This window comes from Manacus vitellinus, unplaced genomic scaffold (assembly GCF_001715985.3).
Source record: "Manacus vitellinus isolate BGI_N305 unplaced genomic scaffold, ASM171598v3 scaffold_6_pilon, whole genome shotgun sequence".
Classification (NCBI taxonomy): domain Eukaryota; kingdom Metazoa; phylum Chordata; class Aves; order Passeriformes; family Pipridae; genus Manacus; species Manacus vitellinus.
In genome coordinates, this window is record NW_021940750.1 from 16,381,223 (window position 1) to 16,407,175 (window position 25,953).

The 25,953-nt window shown below is 35.6% G+C and overlaps 1 protein-coding gene across 9 annotated transcripts in view; it reads left to right on the forward strand.

The window, feature by feature from the left end:
- The window catches only part of AKAP6 (A-kinase anchoring protein 6), a 274,096-nt gene extending 248,351 nt beyond the window's left edge, over nucleotides 1–25,745 (forward strand). For 5 of the 9 annotated variants that reach the window (XM_018082582.2, XM_018082580.2, XM_018082581.2 and 2 more), the window contains 2 exons: nucleotides 16,232–19,686; nucleotides 24,755–25,745. In XM_018082582.2, coding sequence (XP_017938071.2) covers nucleotides 16,232–19,645 — 3,414 coding nt within the window. In that variant the 3' untranslated portion in view covers nucleotides 19,646–19,686; nucleotides 24,755–25,745. Of the gene's footprint in view, nucleotides 1–16,231; nucleotides 19,687–19,953; nucleotides 22,753–24,754 lie in introns of those variants that run through there. The other 4 variants (XM_018082585.2, XM_018082587.2, XM_018082584.2 and 1 more) reach the window with 4 other exon arrangements.
- The last annotated feature ends 208 nt before the right edge of the window (nucleotides 25,746–25,953 follow it).

Here is a 25,953-nt window from a genome sequence, read left to right on the forward strand (position 1 = left end):
ATGATTTTTTGAAGTATGTCAGTATAAACAAGCTTCTTTTGTTAATAAAACTCTCTGTATTCTCAACATTTAAATGTGACCCAGCCACTGTAGGATTCATGTTTCTTCGACTTCCCTGGCCCTACTTGGCATGTTCTAACCCTCCTTTTCACTCAGGTCCTGTGCAGTCATTTCTTGGGTAGGTATCAGAACCATTTCTTCTCCTTCCCTATCTCTCTGTATTTGATGGTGTGCCAGTCTTGGCACACAAAATGTATCTCTTGGTAACAAGTCTTTATGTGTGGTTGCCCACAAAATAGTGTAATTTATGAAAACAAATGAGATGTTTTTATACCCTGATGGCATCTGGCTCATTCAAGGCATCTGACTTGCTGACAGTAAATAAGGTACCCAAAAAAGGTACACCTTTTGCAATAGTGGGCATGATAATTTTACAAATAACAAGATATTAAGATGTACTTCAAGCACCTAAAATTTGCTAAAAGTTGTCTTTCTCATAAACAAAAAGTTCTGTCTAGAATGTGAAATTATCAATAAGAATCACTCCAGAAGGATGAAAGATGGTTAGATTCAGTAGGTTAATCTAACTATATGGAGTGAAGTATTCATAGAATCAAAAATATAGAATACTGGAAGCAGTCCTAATATGTTACAGCAAAAGAGGTTTTTATCTCCCCCATCTGTTTGTTTGGGTTTGGTGGGTTTCTTTGTTTTGGTTTGGTTTTTTGTTAAAAATTCTTTTCATCCAGATTTATAATTCCATATTTTGCTGATATAATGTTACATATCACCTAAATTTTAACTGGAATTACACAGATGAAGTATAGCTTGCCTAACAAGATCCTGCTAGCAATCAACTTCAAAGGAAAAAGAGTCTGTCTGGCGATTGCAATAACAATAGCAACAATCTTATAGTCAACTAAACTCAAAATTGCCATCTAAAATTCCTGCTCAAGAGCTGGAGAAGCTTTAACTCACTGTGCACTTTCCTTTAGAAGGTCTAATCTACTTGAAAGACTGAACAGTTAAAAAGGATTTGGGACAGACTCAGTTATGGTCACGCCCATAAGTTTACAATTGTTACGTCAAAGTGGGAATATTTGTTTTCTGCATTTATTTTTTTATCTTTTGCTCAGCCTGTGGTATGCCCTGTGTATATGTAAATTATATGTTTAGCCTCAGTGGTTTATTCCAGCTGCTACAGATGTTCACAGTTTGTATATGTTCTGTGCAGGTCAGATATGTTTCTGTATAGAAAGCTACAATGAGATGACCATGGAAATTCACTTTTCTGGGATGGCTTTACCAATACTGGAGTATACAAAACTATTGTACTGCTGTGACTGTTAGAGAAACAAAACTGTGGTTTCTAATGGATTTTACTTAAGTTGCAATTCAATATTCCTGCCTTTTTGGTGAGTGGAGAAACTGCTTTTTCTCCAGGCTGCTCATTCATTGAATGAGAAACTTATCTGTTTTATGGAACAGACAATATCTTATTCAACAGAGAGAGCTAATTATTGAAGGAACAGTATTATTCATGCTTTTAAGATGGAGATTTTGAGGTAAGGCAATTTGGGTTAAGGTGCTGTAATTCTCACATTGTCCTGAATGTCTGAAATATTCATTTGTCTGATCGCTAAGTTCACTACTATTCTTCATGAAAAAAAAGCAAATTATTTCTCTTGTTCTTCTAAGTCATCATACCATACTGTATGTCCAGCAAACCCCCCATCTGTATTGGCTTGAAAGTATGCTGTACATCCAGCCACATAATTGAAAATAATAAGGCCACAATAAATGGGATGGCCTTGGGGTATAATACCCAAGGGATTCAATTGGTGTCGCTTTGCATCAATGTCCATGTATCATGGTAATTGAGGTAACATAACCAATTACCACATTTTAATTAGAGTTGTAAGGACTTGGGAAAATCTGCATTGGTGAGACAGCTCACTTGGAAAAAAAAAAAAACCACGAAAGAAAAAGAAAGGCACTTCTCTCTTTTCCACAAGCTTGTTTCTTAGGAGGTAAAGAGCATGCTTAAAGTGCTATTTAGGATTTTTTCCCAATATCCTCTTGGTTTCCTTCTTTATAATGAACTTGGAAAAGTACATTCTTAAAAAATACTATATTGCTTCTGATCTTGTATCTTTATCCTTTTTCTCTATTTATCTGTTTCTGTGATGCTTTCTGGAAAAGAAAACACTTTTTCATAATGCTAGTCATGGTATCTGTCTTTCACTTTTCTATATTCACTTCACTGGTGCAATATTTTTTCAATCCAGGGAATGACACTTGTTCTAAGCTTAAAAAACCACACAAAACCCCATCCCTCAGGGGTAAAAAATGAGTCTGTCATTGTTCAGTTATTTGTTAGATATCGTCACTAAACAAAACTCGGTTTCTAAAAGTTTCTTATTTCATCAGAAGCCATTATTTTCTAAGGTGAGATCTAAATAAAAATCTTGCATAAAATTTAGAATTTCATCAGGAGTGTCTAGAACAGCAAAGTACTGAGAGATGATTAGCTTAATTGGCTGAAGAGGGCACACTACATATTGTAAAGTGCTGAACACTTATTACACAATCTATCCCTTACAAATTATTTAGTGACATATTTCTGAACCTTTACAGATTGATTTTATTTGTTATCTATCACAAGTAATTTTTGCTTTGATATTGGACCTCTTTCATATAGCATATGACACTGCAGTCTTTATGGTTTGCATTAGTTTCTGTCAGTCATCTTGTTTTATTCATATTGCAACACTGAAGACTGCTCACTTTGGTGTTTCCTTAAAATATTTGTTTTTTAAGTGAATGGATGTTTGATTTTAGAGTCTGTAATGTGATGCACCATCCTCATACTTAAGGTGTTCATGTTTTTGAGCTTCTCGGTTGCACTGCATTTCTGATTTGTGACATGGAGCAATTATCTGTAGGATCTAAAATAATCACATAAATGGTGAACACAAGTCTAGAGTTTTCTTGAACTGTAATTGAAGATAGGTAATATGCCCCACATTCTGTATTCCTCATAATGTTCTTGAGGACCAGCCGTAGTTACAATGGCAGCCATCAGGGCAGTACACACAGCCTGGATAATATGACAAAACAAAGCTGGTAAAATCCTTATTGTTGAGCAGATCTTAGTAAAAAAATTCCAAACCCAGTCAAGTTTAGTCAAAATTCAGATAAATGTTGTGTTATATTCTTGAGAATGACCTGGGTGGTCACCTGCAGTGGTAGACTCTTAAAGTGTATAGAAAGAAAAAAAGAAATACATTTAAGTCTTTCAGCAGAGGGCTCTACTCCATCCTCAAGAGTCTGCAAAACTGACTCCACAAACTAAGGCAGCCTTATCTCCCTATTTCACAATCTGAGTTAAACCATAGTAAGCCTGAGCTCTCCCTCTGGAGGAGTTTGGAAAGTAAAGGTGCTTACTACTAACATTCTTCACGTGTAGTAGGGATAATTATAGAACAGGCTGTGCAGCCTCTTTCAGTGCAGTTTATTTTTGCTCCAGAAAGTGAACCACCTAAAGCAGAAAGAGTAGCTCAGCATTCTTGTTCTTTTAGTCCTATACTCTGCACTGAAACTTACAGATATAAAATATTTCCTGCTGATGTTGGTGGTGTCTATTATATATGAATTTTTAGTGTGTATGATAATGAAACCTACTAGAACCTTTCTTGTAGCTTGTTCAACCACAGTCCTATAGTAGCAAGTTTCAATCACCATCCACCTCAACTGGATTCAACATACATTAAGACGCATATTTCTGTTCTGCAACTCCTTGCTCATCTGCAGACACATTTAGTTTCTTTGACCTTTCCAGGATACCCAGCAAATTTTAAGATGAGAAATGAAATTTACTTTTTATTGTTGGCATGAGCATAGGAAAATAAATTATATTAAACAAAAAAAAGACAATGAAAGCAACATTAATTAAGCATATATTTCCCAGTATTATTTTTAACCCAAATATGGATGCTTAATTATGCATAACTACTCTCCACAACTCATCCTACAGTGAAAAACTGACTTCAATTATTCAAGGTAGAAAATATCAGGATTACCGTGTTATAAGATTGTGTAACTGGTGTTAGAATTAACTCAAAGCATAGGGTCTGAATTGGGTATAAAATACTGTGACTGCATTAATGTTTTTTAGTAGCATCCTGTGAGCAGTCAGTTTCAGTGACTGACAAGTCTTAAAGTCACAGATACTTTGAATCTTTTTCTCTGTTATGCTGTATTATTTTAGAGGAAAAATTACATAAACTTGCTGGTTCAATGCCACAAATTTTTGTATATACATCTACATATATATTTATGTTTTAAAAGAACTAATTCTTTGGATTTCTTCTGTATTCTTTTTCTGGTTAGTTCAGTTTTAAATTGTTCAAATGTATAAATACAGAGAGAGGGGAAATTGATGTTTTTTGGATTTGCTTAAGCATTTTAACTATTATATCTCGTGAACTTTCAAGGCTGGATGGTGGTACTGCGTTACCCAGTAAGAAGTTGGAAATATTTTCTTTTGGGAATATACAACCTTTCTGCATTTATCCATGCAGCCCAAAGATACTTCTGGTCCTCAACTATCTATGACTCTGTATTTCAGACTGGTGCCATTTTAGAGTTGGGTGAGAGAATTTCATAGCAGGTAAAAAGTTGGTAATATATCTCTGCTGATCTGATTTTTTTTAATGGTTGATATTTACAAACCCCCAATTGATTTCGAATGCCAGTGAGGTCTTCAAAGTGCCAGTTTATCACATGGCTCTGTAATTCAACATATGATCATGGAAACTCCGTCATATCTCTTGTGTAATTGCATTTGACCTGATGGTGGCATATCCAATATTCTTAATTTCTTTGCTTTTGTAGGTAACTAGAATATTAGTAAATCAGCTTGCCCCGATTGTTTAAAATAAGTATTCTACAAGTAATTAGTAGAATTCACATTTTGAGATGGGAGAATTCAGTCCTATAAAAGCTAGAAATCTGAGATTTATAACTTTATATTGGGAAATGTGTACACCACAGTAACAGGTTTAGGCCTTTATAGCATGGTGGCATATTTTCTACCAACCATCTGTCAATCTATTAATCTTGTTCTTCTGTGCCACAGATTACCAGTGGGTAAAGCACTTTTGCACATCTTTGATAAAGAGACATCCCTGCTTCTGAAACATACATTCGAACTATAACATGAGTAAATTCTTCAACTGAATTCTCAGGAATATTCAGTTTTAGTAGGAAAATAAGTAATATTCAGAAATTGGAAATCTGATGTTTCCAATGCATGTAGGTGCTGAAAGAACTGTCAAACACCATTTAAGTGGCGCAAATACCTCATTAAAAAAAGAAAAGGTAAAATGGTTAGGTTTTTTTTTTTTTTCTTATTTAGGCACTTAAGTATAGAGTCAGATAATTAAAAGTGCTCAGCAGACACTGACTCGCATTGCAGTGCATTGTGTTCTGATTACAGTCAGTGTTTTATTTAGATGCCTAATATCCACTAATCATAAACTCATGATTCGGGCTGGTATTGCTTGAAAAATTAGAGTTCAGGGAAATACGAAAGTCACAAACTTGTGATTTTTTAATTAATTTCATGACTAGTTGTTCTGCATCTCTAATGACTCCAGTTCTGCAAGGAATTGTGAGTGTAATTTAAGCTGATTTTCAGGTATGTTGTTTCAAGAGTTCTCAAACAAAATAGCTTTTAGAAAAAGAGTAAGAAACCTTTTTTTCTGACAAGTTGTACAGCAGTTATTTCCATCTTACAAGGGCCTTCCATATTGGATGATAGCACCACAATCCTCATACCGCTATGGAAATGTATTTGCAGGATCTTCAGGAAGTATATGCATAATCAGTATATTATTGTTCACTATTATAGGATATTCCAGGAGCTGCATCAGCTCTAAGCAGAAAGGAACACAATTAAAAATTATTTTAAAATTGCATGAAAATAAATGAGGTACAATTATTTACTCTTTTTTCTTAACGCACCAAAGGTACCCAAAGAAATTATCAGGCAGGAGATTTAAAACCATCAAAAGAGAATACTGTTTTCATGCATTACATAATAAAAATGAAATTTGTTCCTACAGGATGTGGTGGATAGAAAAAATACAAATGAATTCAGTAAGTAATTAGACAAATTAATGGGGGAGACATCAATTAATACTTATTAAATTCCAACTCTGAGAGTCCCCACAGGCTTTCTTAAATTTGGGATGGCAGCTTCTATATCCTTCTATATTTTTGAAGGTTTTTAACTTTTCCATAAACCTTCACAGCTAACCACTGCAGGAGGTGGGCTCAGCTGAGTGGACTGTTGATCTCACCCAAAAAAGCAGATGCTGTATGAAAGCAAATGAACTTGCAGATTTGGAGGTCTACTTATATCATATGTATGGTAAAGAAGTTTTACAGTATGCTGAGAGGGTTTTCATTGTATTTTTTTGTTGTTTGCAAAGGCTGGGATGTGCCCTTCTTCACCAGAAGAAATCTTTCAAAAATGTGTCCACTTAACAGTTTTCCAAGATATTTCTAGCATATTTTTCTGTAAATTATACAAAAAATATAATACATACATCTACTTAGTATTTAAATATGTACATACATTTATGTCAGAAATGTTATAATATACATTAAATAATAAAATTTAAATCATGAGGAATGATGATCCTAATTTCATGTCTCTGTATATATAGGCCATTTGGGTCATCGTTGTAGCTCTAATCCATATCCTGTTCTTCATGTCTGGTGTGTGCAGTAATATGTAAATGACCTAGCCAGCTGCATTAAGCAGTGTTTGTGTATTCTGTTTCTTTTGGCATAGCATATAACTGAATTTCTGCCAAAAATGTGGCTGCTTCAGTAGAAAGAAGTTTTGAAAGGAAACATATATCATAAGTCTTTACTCTGTGAAACAGTAAATTCAAAAGAAATTTTCTCTTCATAAAAATATATATAAAATAATGAGTTTGTAAAATACAATGACCAACAGAATCTTTTTAGAACACTGTTTTCATTGGCTTTGTAAATAAGAATACAATACTAAGAGGCAGTGATTTTTTAATACGTGGGAAGGGCAACTAAAACTGGTGAAATGTGAAAACAGAAAGTTGAAGAGAAATTATTTTAAAATGGCATATTAATCTCCCCTAACACATAGCATCTAAGTGCATTTAAATTTAGAAAGCAGTGACGTTTAACTGTTAAAAAATGGCATTAATGATGCGTAGAGCTATCTACTTATGCTGGCAGTCCTTTCAGTCTTCCAGTCTGACACTTCCTTTTTTATCCAGCCAGCTAATTTCCCCTCTTTTGTGAGGAGTAACTGTTTTCACACTAGTGCTTACCCACCAAGGCTCCTCATTGTTTCATGGTTAATTATCTTCTTGAGCTTCACCTTCTCAAGTGAAGGAAGAAAGACTGGGCCTCCCCACAGCTGTAATGGAAGCTAGGTTTTAGAGATTCACTTTTTGAATAAATGCAGTCTCTGATCTACAAACATAATAAATGAGTTCCTAAGCTTTATGGAGTCACAGTTCATCCAACAGGTTTACTGAAAAATTCAGAAAGACTCTTTATTCTAAACATTCTTTTTAATTTTTAAAAGGGGAGAACTATTGTTTCAATGTGAAACTAAGTACCATAAACTTCCAAAATTTCTAAGCATTACACAAAAGGTTCATGTCAAACATTCAGTTTCAGTACAAACGTGAGCTCCTGCATGAAAGACTTTGGACTCTTTACTGCTTATTAGCAATAGTTCTACTAATAATGTTAATACTAATAGCCTGTGCCCCTCAGTTATTGCACCAACTTGTAAACTCTTTGAATTCATTGGGCCTTTTGTGCCTCACCAGCGCTAAAAATTGGCGTTGTGGATAGACATAAATCTTCAGTTTATGTTTCAATTTGAGCCCAAGTTTAAACTGTGTAACATTTAAAATAAACTCTACTGTAACAGAAGAAAGTTTAATAATGGCAAATAGTGATTTTATAATGGTGAGCTACTCCCCATTGTAATTTTGTACTCAGTCAAACTAAGGCAGGTAAATATATAATATAACAAGATATAGTTGTTACTTTGTCTTCTTTGAAGTGAATTTCTACAAAGTATGCTTATATTAAATAATTTCCCAAGTGACCAAACAAAAATGTGCACATAATACCAGTACTTGAGACATTACACAGGACCTATTCAATTAACTAGCTTAAACTGAAAATTCCATTCCTTTTTTTTCCAGCCAGCTCCAGAGCTGTGTTAGCATCTAGAGAAAGCTATAAACATAATGACTTGCCAGAGATGGAGACAAGAAAAAAATCTGGTACTTCAAGGATGAGATGATCTCAGTGAGAGCTCTGCCCTGCCTAAAGATCTCTTATATTTGGAGATGAGGCCAGTGTTTCTATATTGCAACGCTTGAAAAGCAACTTTTCTTAGATATGGACTTGTAATGGCAAGGAGCAGTTGCACTGTTGTAGTCTCAAGGTGCTTACCATTGTAATTTTGATTCATCACCAGAACTCTCTGCCATTTATTGACAACTGTGGTGTTTAACTTAACACTTGGAAATCCACAGTTAGGCAGACTGTGCAAGTACTTATAATATGCAGTATTCTTCTAGCCTTTGACTTAACAATACCTGCTTATTAACTTCCCCCTAGTCAATATCCCAAATTTACAGATGGTGAATCAATGACTTCAGGAAGTGCCTGCACTGAGATTACAAAGGAATTGCGTTGAAAATTTAAATAAGGGGGAAAAGAGTCTGTTCTCTTTGATAACGTGAATTAGGCTAAATTTGGTGGTCTCTCAACTGATTCAGGAGGAGAAGAAACTGATGATAGAGACAGATATTTTTCATGCAGTCCTGTTATTCATAAATAATAGATAAAGTCTCCCTTTCCAGTACACAGGAAGAATTTTTATTTAGAAATTCAAGCCTCTTTCTTCCAACCCTTAGTGAGAAAACTTTCTTTCTAGGTTTCTTTTAAGGTCGAGTTCCCAAGGACTTATGTCCTGCTCTTTTGTACCTTATATCTATCTGTTTTTGTAGTGACTCTCACTCTTTAGTGTTTTTCACAAACACTCATTTCTGTTGAAACAAAGCTCTTAAAAGTGCTGTGATTCCAGGTGTCCTGATGTGCCTGTTGTAGGTTGGAGATGACTACTGTGTCTACTAAGTCCATTTGTAGTGTCCACTGAGTTGTTCTGGTTTAACTGAGAGTACACCGTTAAAGCACTACCAGTTCCAACGTAAATGATACTATATTTAAAGTATTCTTAATCAGTATGCAGACCTCTTAACTAGTACAAGGACAAGGGAATAGTGATTTTATTGTGCTACTGTAGCTTTGCTAATACAACTTTGCTCAAGAGCATCTAACTGCAGTTGATTTGCCATCAATACATGTGTTCCACATATTTCCTGGTTTTCATGGATATTTTGTCTTAACCAGTCAAATTCTGAAACTTGGCATGGATGAACTCCCACCGACTTGCATGGGCATGTATCTGGGGTAGATTGCAAGGATTTGTTCTGTTCTGAACTAGGTGTGCATGGCAACATTTTGGGTTTAGATAAAGCTAGGAATGTTTTTCTAAGAGTTTCTCAAAGGGCTTGTGCTGGATTCTTGAACAAAGAAAATCATATATTTCTCTGAAGTAAAGGTGAGATCGAAATGACATTCAAGGGCAAAAAATCCTGTCATGTAACCTCTTGACAGATGAAAAGAAAGCTACAAAGCAGTAAAAACAACAGTCAGTAAAATATGCCATGTAGCCAGGCTTTGTCATCCCAAAAAAAAGAAAAAAAAAAGCCCAAATACATAATTTGGAATATAGATCTGGGATTGTAAACCTTTTTGGATGACAATATTATTCAGTATAAAAATGTTATAGATGATCTTCTTCTTTCTAGTAACATTTAAGGGGCTTCTTCAGCAAATGAGAACCAGAGATGTTAGAAAGCCATATGAGAATATGGTGGTAAAAAACGAGGCCACTGCTTCCATAGAGGATGGAAAACAGATAATGGGTGGAGCATTAGCAGTGATACTCTGGACACAGTGAAGGGACTGAACTTGTTGAGTCCCTTCTTTTGTCTTGATCTGTGATAGAAGTTAGTTCCCACAGGCCTTCTACTGACATGGCTCACCTTCTGTTTCAGCCTGGCTGGTACACATCGTCTAGAGTGTGATGGAGCAGCTGGAGCCTTGCACTCTTTCTTTTGCCCATCTGGTAGTGCAAGAAGCTTAACAGGGAAGTTAAAAACCCTCATAAGACTCATGAGCAGGCACGACTGACCCCAGGGTGTTACCTAGAATTATCAAGTGACATTTAAATAGCAAAAGAATGCTTAGAGAACAACCAATTTCTCTGACTTTTAAACCACTTGGGCATCCTCTTAACATGTCACTGCAGTTATTTTATCTGTTGCTTAGAAGATTTACCCACAAAGCAACTCTTATGATAAAGAAAATTATCTGGTTTAAAACCTGTAATTGAAATACTATTCTCTAGACTGTTATTTCTGAGCATTATCAGAGAACTTCAAACATCATCATAAAGACTTGAGCAATGGTGGAACCTGAGTTGTTCTCAGCTTGCACTGAGACCCTCGCAGGTGACATCTGTGACTGCAGAGAGCAGAGGCAAAGTCAGTGTCCTTCCTATGGTACAGGAATCTGTCCATATGACCACCCGTGTAGGACCCTGGCACTAGCCATAAGCATACGTGAAACCTAACAGAGAAAGAGTTCTCCATGTGCAGGACTGAGGGTATAATTTCATCAAGAGAGGCAATAATATTTGTAAAATGCAGTAAGAGATTATGATCTGTGATAAATCATGCTGCTTCCATATATTCTGAGATTATATTGTAATGTATAGGTCACTTCAGTATTATGCACAGGGAATATTATGTGTACACTCATGCTTTTGCATATTAAAACATTGATGTTGGGAAATGGGGATAGTTTTTTTGATGACTGTGATATAGAGAACACCATTCAGAAAATGAGCTCAAGTGAGGCTAAGGTGAAGTGGTACTGTACACATGACTATTTCCCTCAGAAGTACTTGGCATGCTTGCATTTTTCAAAAGACAAAATCATGTTTGTCTTCCTTGAATGTGCATGCATTCCTGGAGGCGGGGGATGGTTTTCTTTCTTTCTTTTTCTTTTTCCCCTGGCCCCTAAGTGCAGTTGAGTTTGGATAATTTGGCCACAGCAACTGAAGGAGAAGTTGCAGGGAGGGAGGAACAGAGTTTTTATTTATTACCGTAAAAAGTCTTTTTTTTCATGTTAATTCCTTTAAAAAATATAATAGTATGTAGGGGTTACATTACAGGCCTGTTTCACCAACATAAAGTATCTGCACTGGAGTAGCACATGCAAATGAAGCTGAAACAGAAAATCATTGTTTAATATAATTTGCTTAAAAACAAAGTGCAAAACTATCCATATTTTAGTAAAGGATACAAATGAAAAAGTGCATTTTTTGCACTTTTCCTGAAAGAGTACTGGGGCTGAGGAAATGTCTTTATTTGGCTTAATAACTTTATTTCTTCCCATTAACATTGTCAGCAGATTAACTGCTTAGCCGTTAAACACCAACTCTACAAGCATTTAAGTGCACCCCTAGCTATGCTCACATGAGTTATCCCACTGAAATGAGAATGCTGTCCTGAGCAAAATAGTTCAGGGTTCAAAGCAGGAATAGCTAAACACCTTAGCGCAGCATTTTCAAATACCTTAAAATTAATTTAACCTTTCACTCTTCTGAGTCTATAATTTAATTGATTATTTGCAGTAAATGCTTCCTAATGTTTATCTAGTGGTAATATTTAAAAAATAGGAATCTGCCTAATATTGTGCATCTTTTGGTTTTTATTACACTGTTGGGTTGGGTTTTTTTTGCTTTCTTGGTCAAAACTATTTGCCTTTTCTTACTGTGAACCATGTGACCATCAAGATCTTCTCTAGATGTAGTGGTATTTAGTGACTTTATAAGATAGAGCCACTCTGACCTACTTTAAAAGTAGCCATTTTGTAGAAAAATTGTATATACATTTATACTCACACACTGTTGCACATATTAAAAACAAGTTTCTAAATTCTGGGAAATTTAGTGCAATCAGTTACACTGGCTGGTATCCAATGAGTTTTTGCCAGACAGTGTGGTACCTTTGCAACATACTTTGTCACAGACTTCAGCAAGGCCAGGACTTAAGAGTAAGCATACGGGGCTCGCCCTATTGAAATCTGAAGCTCTGTAGGACACTCAAAGATTCTCTTTAAATATAGTCTGTCTTACATGTGGAGATCAGCATTTCTGTCTGTGATAGACCTCTTTCTTGTTGGATATTTGCAGTTCAAGAAAGGATCATAGAATGATAGAATGGCCTGGGTTGAAAGGGATCTTAACCATCACCTTGTTCCAACTCCCCTGCCATGGACAGGAACACCTTTCACTAGGCCGAGTTGCTCAAATACCTTGAACCAGGCAACATCATTTGGAGTGCAATTGCAAACTCTGTAGGAAAACCACATTCTTTATTAAGTGAAACAGAATAAAAAACTTGATTCAGCTCTTTAAAAAGTAAAGTTTTCCCCATTGGAAATGACAGTGGATTTATTTGCTTTGTGTAAAAGATACATTGTGCAATACTATACAGTTCTTTCAAATGAAAAACAAAGCAGGAGAAACAACATCATTTTTTCCCAGTAAAGTGAGTAAACAGAATCCATATCCGATACCATTCAATACTTATGATGTTGTGCCCTCCTCTGTATAACACCAAGTAAAGGATCAGTTTGGCAAATTTTAAACACTCTACTGGCAAGACCTAATAATCTATTACTATCATAATAGCTCTAATTATTCAGCACTGACCATCCTGAAAAGAGACATCTGATAAAAATAGTCCTTAGAGATTCCTGCTTTTTACGTTGCTATTACTGTCAGTGCAAACACAGGCTGGAGTGACACCACCTTCCATTTTTCACTCCAGAGATTTATTCAAGAGACAATGGTGTACTCTCTCCAACAACTGCCTCAAAGTCTAAAGCCTCTTTCTTATTTGAGCAGTTCACTAAATTTTGTAAAAAAAGAAGGCAAAAATATACACCCCTATTAAAAATGCCAAATACATAAAGTTTGTGACTTAAGCCAGGTGATTTGCTTCAGTTAGAACTTGGGAAGGGCTACCAATGGAGCTGATAACCACTAAAGTTTTACTTCAAGGGATATGATGCTTTTAACAACAGTAGTGATTCACTAATATCAGTTCAGTCAGTTCCTTGGAGAGAGAAAGCTATGTTGGTAAAATGACTGTTTTAGTTAGTCTTTTCAAGCATAACTAACAATCAAAAGTAAAATAAATAAATAAAATAAAATCCCTTACCATCATAGCTTTGCCCGCAAAACTGAGTGTATACCAGGCATCAGAAAAGCATGTGCATTTGAAGAACAAAAAAGTAGGCTTTGAAGTGGGGAGCACTCAGTGAAGATGAATGGGCTGAGGTCACGACTCTAAATGTTTTATTGTTTTAGTCCATCAGCCTTGCTGAACAAACACGGCAGCCAAGTGCTGATTTACAGGGGGAAGGTTATCTTCCTGACCAATAAGGACCAAATGTTTTGTTTTGAGAAACAAAATCAGATTCTATGGAACATAAAATCCTTGGAACCTGCTGCTGAATTCCTGCCTTCAGTAATTTCTTCTTGCAGCTGGCAGAAGCTTAAAACAGTAAAATTGTGCAGTTTAGGAAACTTTCCACAGCAATGTCTTCCTAATGTTGAGTTCTACAGAGTCATAAAACATGCCATAGAGAAAATTAGTCATTTTATCTGATTTTATTTTAATCTAACAGGTTTTCAAATTAACTTTATTATTGTAATTCTCTTGCATTTTACTTGCAGGTTGGTTAAGGGTCAGCTGCACGTGGGAGACTAAGAACCAACCAAGAGCCATTATGAAAACACAGTAAATGCAAATCCAAATAAGAATTTCTGAACTCCGCAATGTATAGAACTGCTCTGATAGCCATAGTTTTCCAGCAAATGGGTGTTTTCCTGGGAATTTAACATTAGCCAGTGTCTCACGGGGGTAAAAAAGGACTGTACTCTATAAAACCTTTGGGGTAGGTAGATCCACAAAGAGACTCTAGCCTTCAGCATTAGACATGACAGATTCACAAAATACCAAAGGCCTCCCTACCTGCTAAGGAGGAAAAATTCTTTGGCACCTGTATTTCTGCCCGTTATTATACCTTAACACAGCTGCAGTACTCAGAGACCTACATTACAGCTAAGCCCAATGAAGTATGAGGACACAGATTCATCTTACAGGGAGAGTGCCCTGCTTTATCAAATAAATTAATAATCGTATCACCCTGCTGAATGGTGGATAGCTACTCTGCCCAGTTTGGAGAAAATAATTCTTCCTGATGTCATTTGATTGTTTTAGCCTTTGGTTTACTGGACATACCAGAATGGTATAGCCTTGTGTCTTGCATAGAAATAATGCCACCTATACCTGTAATTAGTCACTCAGCAGACGTTCGGACCTACCTGTGCCTGTTGCTGTTCAAACGTGCTGAACACAACACTGCAGGAAAAAATTTTCCTCATCTATCTATGACTGAATTAATATTTAAATTGACACAGGAGAAGCAGGTTTCTTCTCAGAATGGCATGTAGGTAAGGTTTTTTCTGAGAGAATGATAACCTGGTTCATGTCTCTTATGCTCAGGCTGACAAAGTGTCCCATGACCAAAATCAGTGTCCTAACTTTTGAGCTTTTGGAGAACATCCCATGATTTCTCACACAAGGGCTGAGCAGCTTTAGTTCCTACTTCAAAGAGAGTTTCCAGCTGAGAATCGAAGTCAGAGATACGTGCCTTTCCCTGCACAATTAATCTCGTCCGAGTCTTGATGAATCTAAGTCAGTAACTAAGTTGTGCACAACTGCACTTTGTTGGACTAAAGCCTCATTTTATCTGTTTTTATTTCAGTTACTTTACGTTTTTTTGTTATTTGCTGTTGCTGTATGGCAGGATATCAATGCTGTATTTGAGAAACAACACTTGGTCAAAGAAAACTAGGGAGAGAAAAAGATAAGAGTTGAAAGGGGTTTTTTTGAAAAAAGTGCTTGTGTGATCATTGTTCAGCTGTTCAGATTGTTTAAACTAAACAATTCTGCATTAGTCAACAGTTCTATTACAAGACGAGGTATAAGCATAGCCTTCTCTAAAATGGAGGCTTCCCAATAAATAGAAAAATAAAGTGAAATTTATTTGTTTTCAGGGCCCACTTCAGTCTTATTTGAAGAGTTTAAGGTGATTTGGTGCTGTTGGCCACTTGACATCATATTTCAGTGAGCAAAGCTGTCAAGGTGTTCTTCCTCTCCCACGTTTTTAGAAGGAATAATTCTTGTTACTATATGTTCTGAGTAATAATAACAAATATTACTAGAAAGTTACAAAAGTCTTTAAAAAAGCAAATTAAGTTTAGCTCAATTATTTATTTACCAGAGAAAGGTATCAGGACACAATATTTGACATTTTTGTAGTATTTGATTAGACTGATTGATTTTCAGCTGAAGATATTTACATTCATTAGTCCTACTTACTGATCACTAGTACTGCCTTTCTTAGTAAGTAATGAATAAATAGAAACTTTAACAAAAACTCATCAAGTCTTGTGTTTTAAGGATGACAACACAAAAGGTTGTTAGAAACATTTCAAAAATCCTTTAATAAATCCTTTATATCTTTTAAACTTTAGCTAGTTAAGAGACATTTTCATATATCCAACATAATTGCATGTTTTTTACTAATACGCTCCTATGTGATTCTGCAGAATGGTTAAAACTTATTACATATAGACTAAGCACAATTAAAGTCTATTAAAGAAAAGTCAAATTTCTGTATTATATTTTGACAGCAAATAGGAAAAAAGTGAGAAGACAGAAATCATGCAAAATGCAATAGGTTTAATTTTAATTGATTGTTTTAATGGCACACACAAACAATAAAATTAACTGATAACATAACAAAATTAACATAACAAAATAACTGATCATTGTTCCAAAAATGTACTTTACTCCTATTAACTTACTTGTGTGATTTCAGTGGAAGCATTTAAAGTACAGCTATAAATATTTTTAATCTTTGACTTTTTCTTTTGCAGGAGCCTCTGAATGTTATTGATCCCAGTTTGATGGATCTAAACGGTCCGAGTGAAGATGCACTAGAATGGGATGAAACTGACATAAGCAATAAGCTGATCAGTATTCATGAAGACTTAAGCGATCCTGATCAGGAGCTCAAGAAGGATGACCTAAACCAGAAACCTGCTTCAGGAGAATGTGGTGATAATGATGTGAATGAAGACGAAAGTATCAGTAGTCGTGGAAGTCCTCTTTATTGTTCCAACATTACTTCCCCTCCAAATCCTCATGTCTATCAGGTCTATAGTCTTCATAATATTGAATTATCAGAAAAAAACCACATGCCTTTTTTGAAAAAAACATCCAGACTCTCCAATGTAACGCAGTCTAACATTTTAAACAAAAGTCTTAGTAAAGACTCATCATTTTCATCTACCAAATCCCTGCCAGATCTAATAGGGGGGACCACACTGACAAAACCTTATAACTATATATATCAGAGTGGAAACATAAGCAGGCACTCTGAGAGTGAGAGTGGGATAGTGAGTGAATGTGATACAGAAACTACAAATAATTCAGAAATTTTTTTGCTAAATGATATTGAAAGCACTCAGAGTAATCCTGAAATTGGGCATGTGGAAAGTCAAGTGGATGATGTAATACATCAAAAAATAAAGCAAGATGAAGAAGACCATGCTAGTCTCTCAGACGATTTCCAGTTGGCACCTTCTGCATGTTGTGGAAGTGAAAATGGTGAGGATTTGGACAGCATTACCATGTCTAACCCCGTTTCTCTAGAAGAATTGCAAGGAAAACATGACGTGTTTACATTTTATGATTACTCATATCTTCAAGGCTCCAAATTCAAATTACCGGTGATAATGAAACAATCACAAATTGAAAAAACACATACAGAGGGTAGTTTGTTTAATGACATTTGTTTTGATAAAATGCCTGGTAACTCTGAACATAAGTCTGTAGACTCACAACCAGATGAGTTTATTCATGACCATACTCTGGCAAGTATTTGTGGAGAATCAGATCCCAATTGCTGTAAATCTGCAGAAACTGTAAGAAAATTAACTGTTACAGAGAATACAAGACTGGTTTCAGCTTTATCTCGTAGTTCTTCATTAGAATCTCTGTCTGTAGTGGGGGATTTATTCAGCTCAGGTATTTTTAAAAGTGGAGATGGTCTTCAGCGAAGTACCTCTTTGGAGAGCTGGCTGACTTCCTACAAAAGCAACGAAGATCTTTTTAGTCATCATGGCTCAGGAGACATAAGTGCAAGCAGTGATTCCGTTGGAGAGCTCAGTAAAAGGACATTAGATCTTTTGAATCGCTTAGAGAATATCCAGAGTCCTTCAGATCAAAAGATAAAGCGCAGCATCTCTGATATAACACTCCAAAGTAGCTCTCAAAAAATGTCTTTTACTGGACAGCTGTCTCTAGATGTTGCATCTTCGATCAATGAAGATTCAGCAGCTTCTCTCACTGAACTCAGCAGCAGCGAGGATCTTTCTCTCTGCTCTGAAGACATTGTACTGCACAGAAATAAAATACCAGATTCAAATGCATCATTTAGAAAACATCTTAATAGGTCTGTAGCTGATGAGAGCGATGTCAATGTCAGCATGATTGTTAACGTCTCCTGCACTTCTGCTTGTACTGATGATGAAGATGACAGTGATTTGCTTTCAAGTTCCACTCTTACCTTAACTGAGGAAGAGCTAGGTATCAAAGATGAAGATGACGACTCCAGTATAGCAACTGATGAGGATATTTATGAAGAATGCAATTTAATTTCAGGACTTGATTATATAAAAAATGAACTCCAAACCTGGATTAGACCAAAATTTTCTTTGACAAGGGAGAAAAGAAAAAGTAACCTCTGTGATGAAATTCAGCACAGTAAAGAAGTTAGTAACGAGACATCTAAAGCCACAGATACATTAAGCATTGAAACACTATTGAATGGTTCAGTACAGAAAATGTCAGAAAATAATGGCAATAGTAAGAATATACCATGTGATCATGAAAAAGGGACAAAGAGTCACCCAATGAAAGACATCTCCCAGGTTGTGAAGGATCAGCTTGTGGATGATATGGAGAATGGCAATGTTGAAAATACTCTTGGCAGTCCAAAGGAAGGTGTTGTTAAAATAGCAGCAACACCCAAAACTCATGCATCTCTTGATGTTAGAGAAGCTGAAAATGAAGGTTGTGTCTGTGAAGCATTTACAGACAGTTCAGATGATTCACGTATGGACAGTAAAGAGACTATTCAGGGATTCAGAAACCCTCCAAAAGAATGTCAAAGTCATCTTCAGCCTGATCATAACTCTGTTGCTTCCTCTCCTGCTAAAAAGCCTTGTCTTGAATCTTCCTCAGAAATTAGTTCTGTAGGCATGCAAGGTACAGCTTTACAGGCATCCTTACCTAATGGTCAACAACACAGAATAAGCATTACTGAAAAATTTGCTGATTGCTGTGCTACCTTGAAATCCAGTAAAGCAGAATGCATTTCCTCAGCCAATGGTCTTGATTTGTGCTGTAACTGTGAATCTGCTGATTTTGATAAAAAAACCATGGAGGATGGCTCAGTACACAATTTTGTGAAGGAGATAATAGACATGGCATCAACAGCTTTGAAAAGTAAGTCACAGCCTGAATGTGAGTCATCTGCTCCAGCTTCATTAGCACAGATCAAGGAAAAAGTGTTAGAACACTCTCATAGACCCATCCAGCTAAGAAAAGGGGACTTCTATTCTTACCTTTCACTTTCTTCTCATGATAGTGACTGTGGAGAGGTATTCAAATACATAGAGGAAAAGAGCAGCACTCCTGTGCCACTGGACTTCACAGATGAGAGAGAAAATATTGAATGCTTTTTTGAAGCCTGTCCTGAGGAAGAATGGGTTGAGCAGCAGCAATCCATTTCTAATGGTTCTCCTGAAGCACAAGTTGAGCAGCAGCAACCTATTTCTAACCCTGTTTCTGAAACATCTACAGAGCCACTAGGTGAAGTGACTCCAGAGTCATTAGAAGTTAAAAGTTCACCTGAAGGTAGGGATTTATCTTTTTTATGTGGGAATGACAATAATATCAATGTCCCAAATCCTAACAAACATAATGCATCAAACAATTTGAAAAATGCTGATGATTATTTGCTGATTTCAGATGGACAGACTGAAAGTTTTGAAAAGAATTCTCCAGAGCTTAGCACTAAAAAGAGTAGTACAGGGAAATCACCTGGAACTGAAGAGCACAAAGGATGTGTTGCTGCTTCTGAAGAGGCTTCAGCTATAGAGTTTCAGATAAAGCCTGGCCATTCACAGAAAAAGGACGTTTTGCATCAGAACAGAAAAACTCTTACTTGTGAAGAAAATCTCCTGAAACTTCATAAGGAAAGACATATAAATATGCACAGATAGAATGTAACCATCTCAAGGCACGTACATTATTCTAGAAACAGGTATGTACTCTACGAGTTGCACTTTTTTTTTTTTTAGCTTTTTTTAGGTTTTGGGAATTTTTTTACATTTTTGTACAATGAAAGGAGATGAATTGCCAACCAGGGCTTCTATTTCATTACAGTGCTATATCATTTGTTTTGATTACACTATAATCCTAATTTATATGCCACTAGTCAACAAATGCAGCAAATACTAATGGCTTTTTGCCCTTTGGCTTTGCATTGACGGGAGCTGCTCCCATCTGGAACAAATCTGCTATCTTGCAGAACTTGGGAATTCTTCAGAAGTAATATATCAGGCTCTTCTTCCCTCCTCAACTGAGCTGTGGAACCAGAAACAAGCTCCACTCATTGATGCTCTTCTACACAGTAAGCTGGCCTTGGGAGGGGTTCAAAAGCACTTGATGAAGCTGAACCTGCAGACCTACAAGAATTTTGGGTGCCTAGTGAGTTGGAGTTCTACAATATTTGCAGACAATACAAGAAGAATGGCTAAGCATACTGGAGAATAAAGAGATAATAAGTCATCTCTGGATGTCAGTTTACCATGATTTAAATTCAGTAGGCCATTATTAAGAACCCAATTATTACAACACAATGTTAGACCAAAAGCTGAGGTTATGATGACAAGAAATCTTTGCAGCATCATTAAAGAGTATAGTGTGGGGGTAGTGTAGAATAAAGACCTGAATACCAAAGCAGATGGAAACTCATAGCCACACAGCTTACTGCAAGCTTTGGTTCTATTTTGTGGTAAGCATTTTGAAACATAAATAAGATGGTGGAACCTAAGATGAAGAGGTGGACCTAGTCTCTTCCAAAATTTGAAAGTGGTTCAGATCTGGAGTTTCTGACCTCACATAAATGCTCAACTATTACTGCGCATTTAAAAACAGAAGATGATCTACAAAGCAACTTTTGAATCAGTTCCTAGCATGTAGCACTGCTGCTGTGAATCTCTCTAGTGGTTCCATGGCAAAAGCCAGCATAGCTACATGGAATGCCATTAGTTTTTGGAAACACTCTTCTAGTAGACCACAGCCAGCATGGTAACTCCAAATGCCAATCCAATTCCAAATGCTGCTGCTTGCCAGAAGCTGTAGAAAGGCTAAGCATGGGACCAGGTTTCCCTGGGAAATTCCGGAATCTCCATCCATGGAGATTTTCAAAATTTGAGTGGACATGGCCCTGAATAATCTTGTCTACCTTTGAAAATAGCCCTTCCTTGAGCAGGAGGTTGGGCCAGTTGACGTTCAAGTTTCCTTCCAACCTAAGTTATGCTATGATTCCTCAATGTTGCCAGGAGAAAAGGCTGTTATTCGTCACTGCCCACTGAAACCACTATTGCTCTCCTATTGCAACTACATAGCTGTAGCAGAGTATCTCGTCCTGTTTATAGAGATTGTTTTTCTACTCTTAGGTATCTAACTCCCACATCTCCTGATTTTGCTATGGTATATTACTATGCTTTGGGCTTTTCATTTACATATATTGGTGGTTTACCCAGTATTTACACATTCACATATGTAAAAATATATCTAGCAAAGCCTTTAGGTTATGACAGCAATAGTCTACAGCTTGCCACTATCTCAACACATATCTATTTGACGAATGCATTGCCTTGGAACCATCATAGCAAAGAGGATATTTCCGGAATGGCCTTGAAATAGGCTACCATGACCTGCTGATTGTCAATTAGGTTAATACTTGGACACATCCAAACAACCGGAGAAGCACTGGAAATCAACTAGGAATTACAAAACTCATAAATGATACAATGTATTCTAGAATCACATTAAATGGATTATATGTATATAGAAGCTTCTATTTGGAAATTGAGATGCTGACAAAAGTCTGAGGTTGATAAGTGATAATTATGTAAACATAAGCTTTCCTAAATTACTTGTTTATTAGTTTTCTTATTTTTTTTCACTTATTTTTATAATATTGATTTGAGGAAGAATACTTGCTAGAGTGAGTGTGATTTTATTCTTGTTCTCATTCTTTCACTGATGAAGATAATAACATCTTTTCAATTCATTAGTACTTCTCCTCTGAGGATCTCAAAATACTGTATAAACCTTTCCTCACTTTTCAGAACTTCATAGTTGCTTGCATGGTAGCCAACTGTTTTTTTCATAAGACTGGGATATGACAATATGCAGTTGGTGTGAGGACACAGAGGATAGAGTTATTAATAAATGCCCCACAATGCAATAAAATGTAATGCAGAATTTGTATGCAACAATTTAATATGGTTAGGTTATAGTTTCCAATTTTTGCCCAGCAGTTGACAAATTAATTTGAAGCTAACAAACCCTTCACGCTACATCCCACTTTTTATATTTAGGAAGATACACTGGTTTCTTAACTGGTACATATAGCATTGCTTCCATGGAAATTCTGTACTGTATTATTCCCAATAGTGAAGTTTGGAATACATATAGTGTATCTCAGGCACACGAAAAATGAAAATATGAGCTGCTAGGTTTGGTTTCACTAAAGTCTGAGCTCCCTTCCCCCATTCACAAGCTTGATGTTTTAACTTCATCTCTCATGCTATGGGGAATGAATTACAGAAGCAATCTATCCTAATTTGTTAACTTATTCAAATAACAGTTATTATACTTAACTATGCTAAAGATTATCTTTTTGGTGGCAGATTGTTTATTTTTTGATGAGGCTAATTACTGATTTTCCAAAGGTAATTTACATTTATTACTAATACATCTTTTAAAATGTGACAGATAAATGTTGTTCCCATAAGTGTATTATGAAAAAAGTTACTATTTAAAAACACATTATTTAATTTGAAAGATAAATGGCAAACACCATTATTTTCCCTGTAGCACCTGTGCTGTAAGCTCATTTAAATGTGTAATTCCATGTGTAGCTGCAATACTTAGAGAAAAATAATCTATAGTATATCTGTACCTTAAAAGCATACCGAGAATTCAAAGTTGAAAAAGGCATGATTTCAAATGTAGGTTGATTTTGTACTGTTTCAGTATTTACTTTGGCTGTACAGAAGAATAAAACTAGTAGTGAATAAATATTTTTGCCAAATATTGCAATGCTGTTATTTAGTAGTGTGCTACCAAAAAAAAAATAAAATTAAAAAAAGACCATTGTGGGAAAATTGTAACAATTATATAGGCAGGCTCAAAAATATCTCTGTCAGCACTGACTAGTCTCTTAGATAAGCCAACACGGAGATCTTCAACAGAGGTGCTCATAAAACTATGCTGATTTTATTTCTCAATGAGGGGTCACCTTGAAAGAACCATCTTTCTGTACGTGAAATCAGGTGATCTTCTGCTGTCACTGGGACCTATGACTCACCAATGGGGTGGGAATTTTTAGTTACATATTCAATATGCATAGATATCAATACATTAAGGAGGTTTATGTGTTCTGTCCAAAGTTTTTTCTGGAGGACACCTTAGAATTCTATACGTAATCTGTTAGTTCCTACAAGTCCAAAAGCTATTTCCTTCCTTCTGTAATTTAAGTTTTAACTTAATTTAGGGAAAATATCATTTACTTGGACTAAGAAACCTAAATTGATTTTATCTGACGGTGCTGCAATGTTAACTAGAATATCCTGCCACTCACCATTACCAGGAGAAACCCAGGACTGGTGCCCAGAAAGCCTGACTGTTATTTCCTGCTCAGCAATAGATTTTTTTTTATGACTTATTCCTTCCTTGTCTGAGTTTCTTTAGCAGAAAAAGAATAAGAATAATGATCCATGGGACCTATGAAGCATGATTTACTTACTTAAAAATATTTTGAGATCCACAGATAAAAGATGGTACATAAATGCAAAAGACTGTTAATTATTTACTGCAGGAGAAAAATAATATGCAAGTTTACACAATAGTTAATATGTAATAATTTACTTTTAGAGACTGGAACTACCAGAATAATCTAAATCTTTCCTTATCCTTTATTTCCTGGAAGTTTTTATAGGGAAGTAAATACTATGAAGTTTCTTTATAGAGTTTAAAACAGTCTGACTTTTTTAGCTCCTTACAGTAGATGACTTTAAAAAAATCTAAAAAAACAGATAGTCTTGTATTGTCTGTGAATTACATAATTTTTGAAAAACTTGTCATAATCCATCAGTGAGACTTTTCTTAGTCTAGATATGTGCAACTCATGCCAGAGTTGTAGATACCTTTTGATACAATCTTCCTCTTTATTCAGATCAGCTCTTCATTAATATCTAAACAAACTGTTGAGCTTTTACTATTTTCAAGTAAGTGTATTTCTCATCTAAATGGGGAGGGTGGTGGTCAGTTGCAGCCAAGAAGATCAAAGAAGAAGGTCACTGGATAGATCCAGATATTCCTGCTTAACTTGGAAGGCACATAATGCATGTCTGGAGTGCCTCTTAGGAAATGCCTGTGAGATGTGCTTTGCACTAATCTTTGAGCTGTATTCTGACAGTTATTTCTTCATAATCCTCATCATAAGCCTGTGCTCTTTGCTGAATAGTTTAACCCTATATTCTGAGCTGGATAATTCTATAGTATGCAAATTTGGCTCATCACTGGTACTAGAAGTGTCTAAATAGTTATTTGCAATTTAAAAATGCAGTTCTATTCACGAGTACTTATGTGACAATCCTTTCCTCTTCATTGAAATTTTATTATATATGTTTGCACAAATATTAAAATAATTGATGGGTAGATCTTTTTGTTACTTAACTTTTGAAAATTTCTTTGTTTTCATTGATTGGTGCACTTCTGAGTGTGCTGAAGGTAAGTTCACAGGTAAGGATGAGAACAGGATCCAGGGAAAAAGTCAAATGTGATGAATACTCTAGTTTCTTTAGAAACAAAGTGTTTATGAAAATCAATGAGTTTTCTACATCAGTTCATTTTTTACACCAACTTGTACCTCAGGCTGTTAAAAGTCATTGTTTGCCTACTGTATGCTTCTGCATTAAAGGCTCTGGCTTATGACCATTTAATGACTATCTATGATTGTTCTGGAAGACCTATGTTTTGCAAATAAAACTTCATTTTCTGTAACCTACTATTACTTTTTTGTTTCCTTTTAGAAACTGGGCTGCAATTCAGGTGCAGGTTCATCCTGTAAACCCTGGGATGACCTTCAATTCCATTGTATCACTGCCTTTCATTACACTGACTCCCAAGATAAATTTTCTTTCCAAATGTGATTTGTCCATGTTGACTTTGTGATCAGGCTGCGTATGCTTGTCCAATGTCAGTGATCATTTTGCATTGTAGCAAGGCCATTTGCTTTCATATGGATTCCTCTCCCAAGCTACCTCTAATATCCTCCCCTTCCTAAATTGGATGCTCCTCTACTACTTATCACTGATTCTGTTCTTTGAAGTTCTGCAGAATTCATGATCAGTCTGGTTCCTCTTTTCAGAATTGTACCTGTCAGTGCTCTTCTATTTTATGTATCAAATTTAATATTTATCTGTATAATGCATAAGTTTATTGAAACTATTTTACTTCTTAAGTGACGGTTTTGTTGGATTGCAGCAAAAAGAAGTCATTAGTCCTCCTGATTGAATAGGAATTAAGCAATTAAAATAAATGGCATTTTATTTATTTAATTTAAAAATTTAATCTATGCAACACTTCAAGAAACAACTACATGGTGTTGTATATTAGAAACTGTTGACATTCTACTGAATCAAGTACAATATTTTGGGTTTTTATGCTTCTTGAGGTGGTATTGAGAAAAAAAGTTTTTAAAAATGTGTGCCTTGCTGTATTTCTTATACCATTTATTAAAAAGCTGCTTTCACGGTAAAATTAGGTTGGCTTGAAAGGAGGAAATAGCAAGGTTAAGATGTGTGAATAATTTCTGTATATATGTATAACCAACTGCAAACATTGGTGTATAATGACAGTATAAAATGCTTTCATGTTTGTGATGTCCAGTGATGTGGAAATTATAAGCCTTAAAACCATTAGATTGCATGGTAATTAGAATTGGTATAATAAACATAGTTTATTGGGGAAAAAAAAGCAGAACTGGTGATCTGTTTTACCTGCGTTCCAAGAACAGAATGCTTTATCAAAATTAAGAAGAAGATGATTTTCTTTTCAAATATTTCCTAGAAATATGCAACTCCATAACTGGTGAAAATTTGTCTTACTTGGCTCAGAGGTAAAGAGCTTTGTCATTAAAGATTCTGCAGGTCTTTGGGCTTAACAAGGAGACACAAACATTTAGTAATATATATAGTATTTTATAGTGGATCTTTTCTTTGTTTATCAG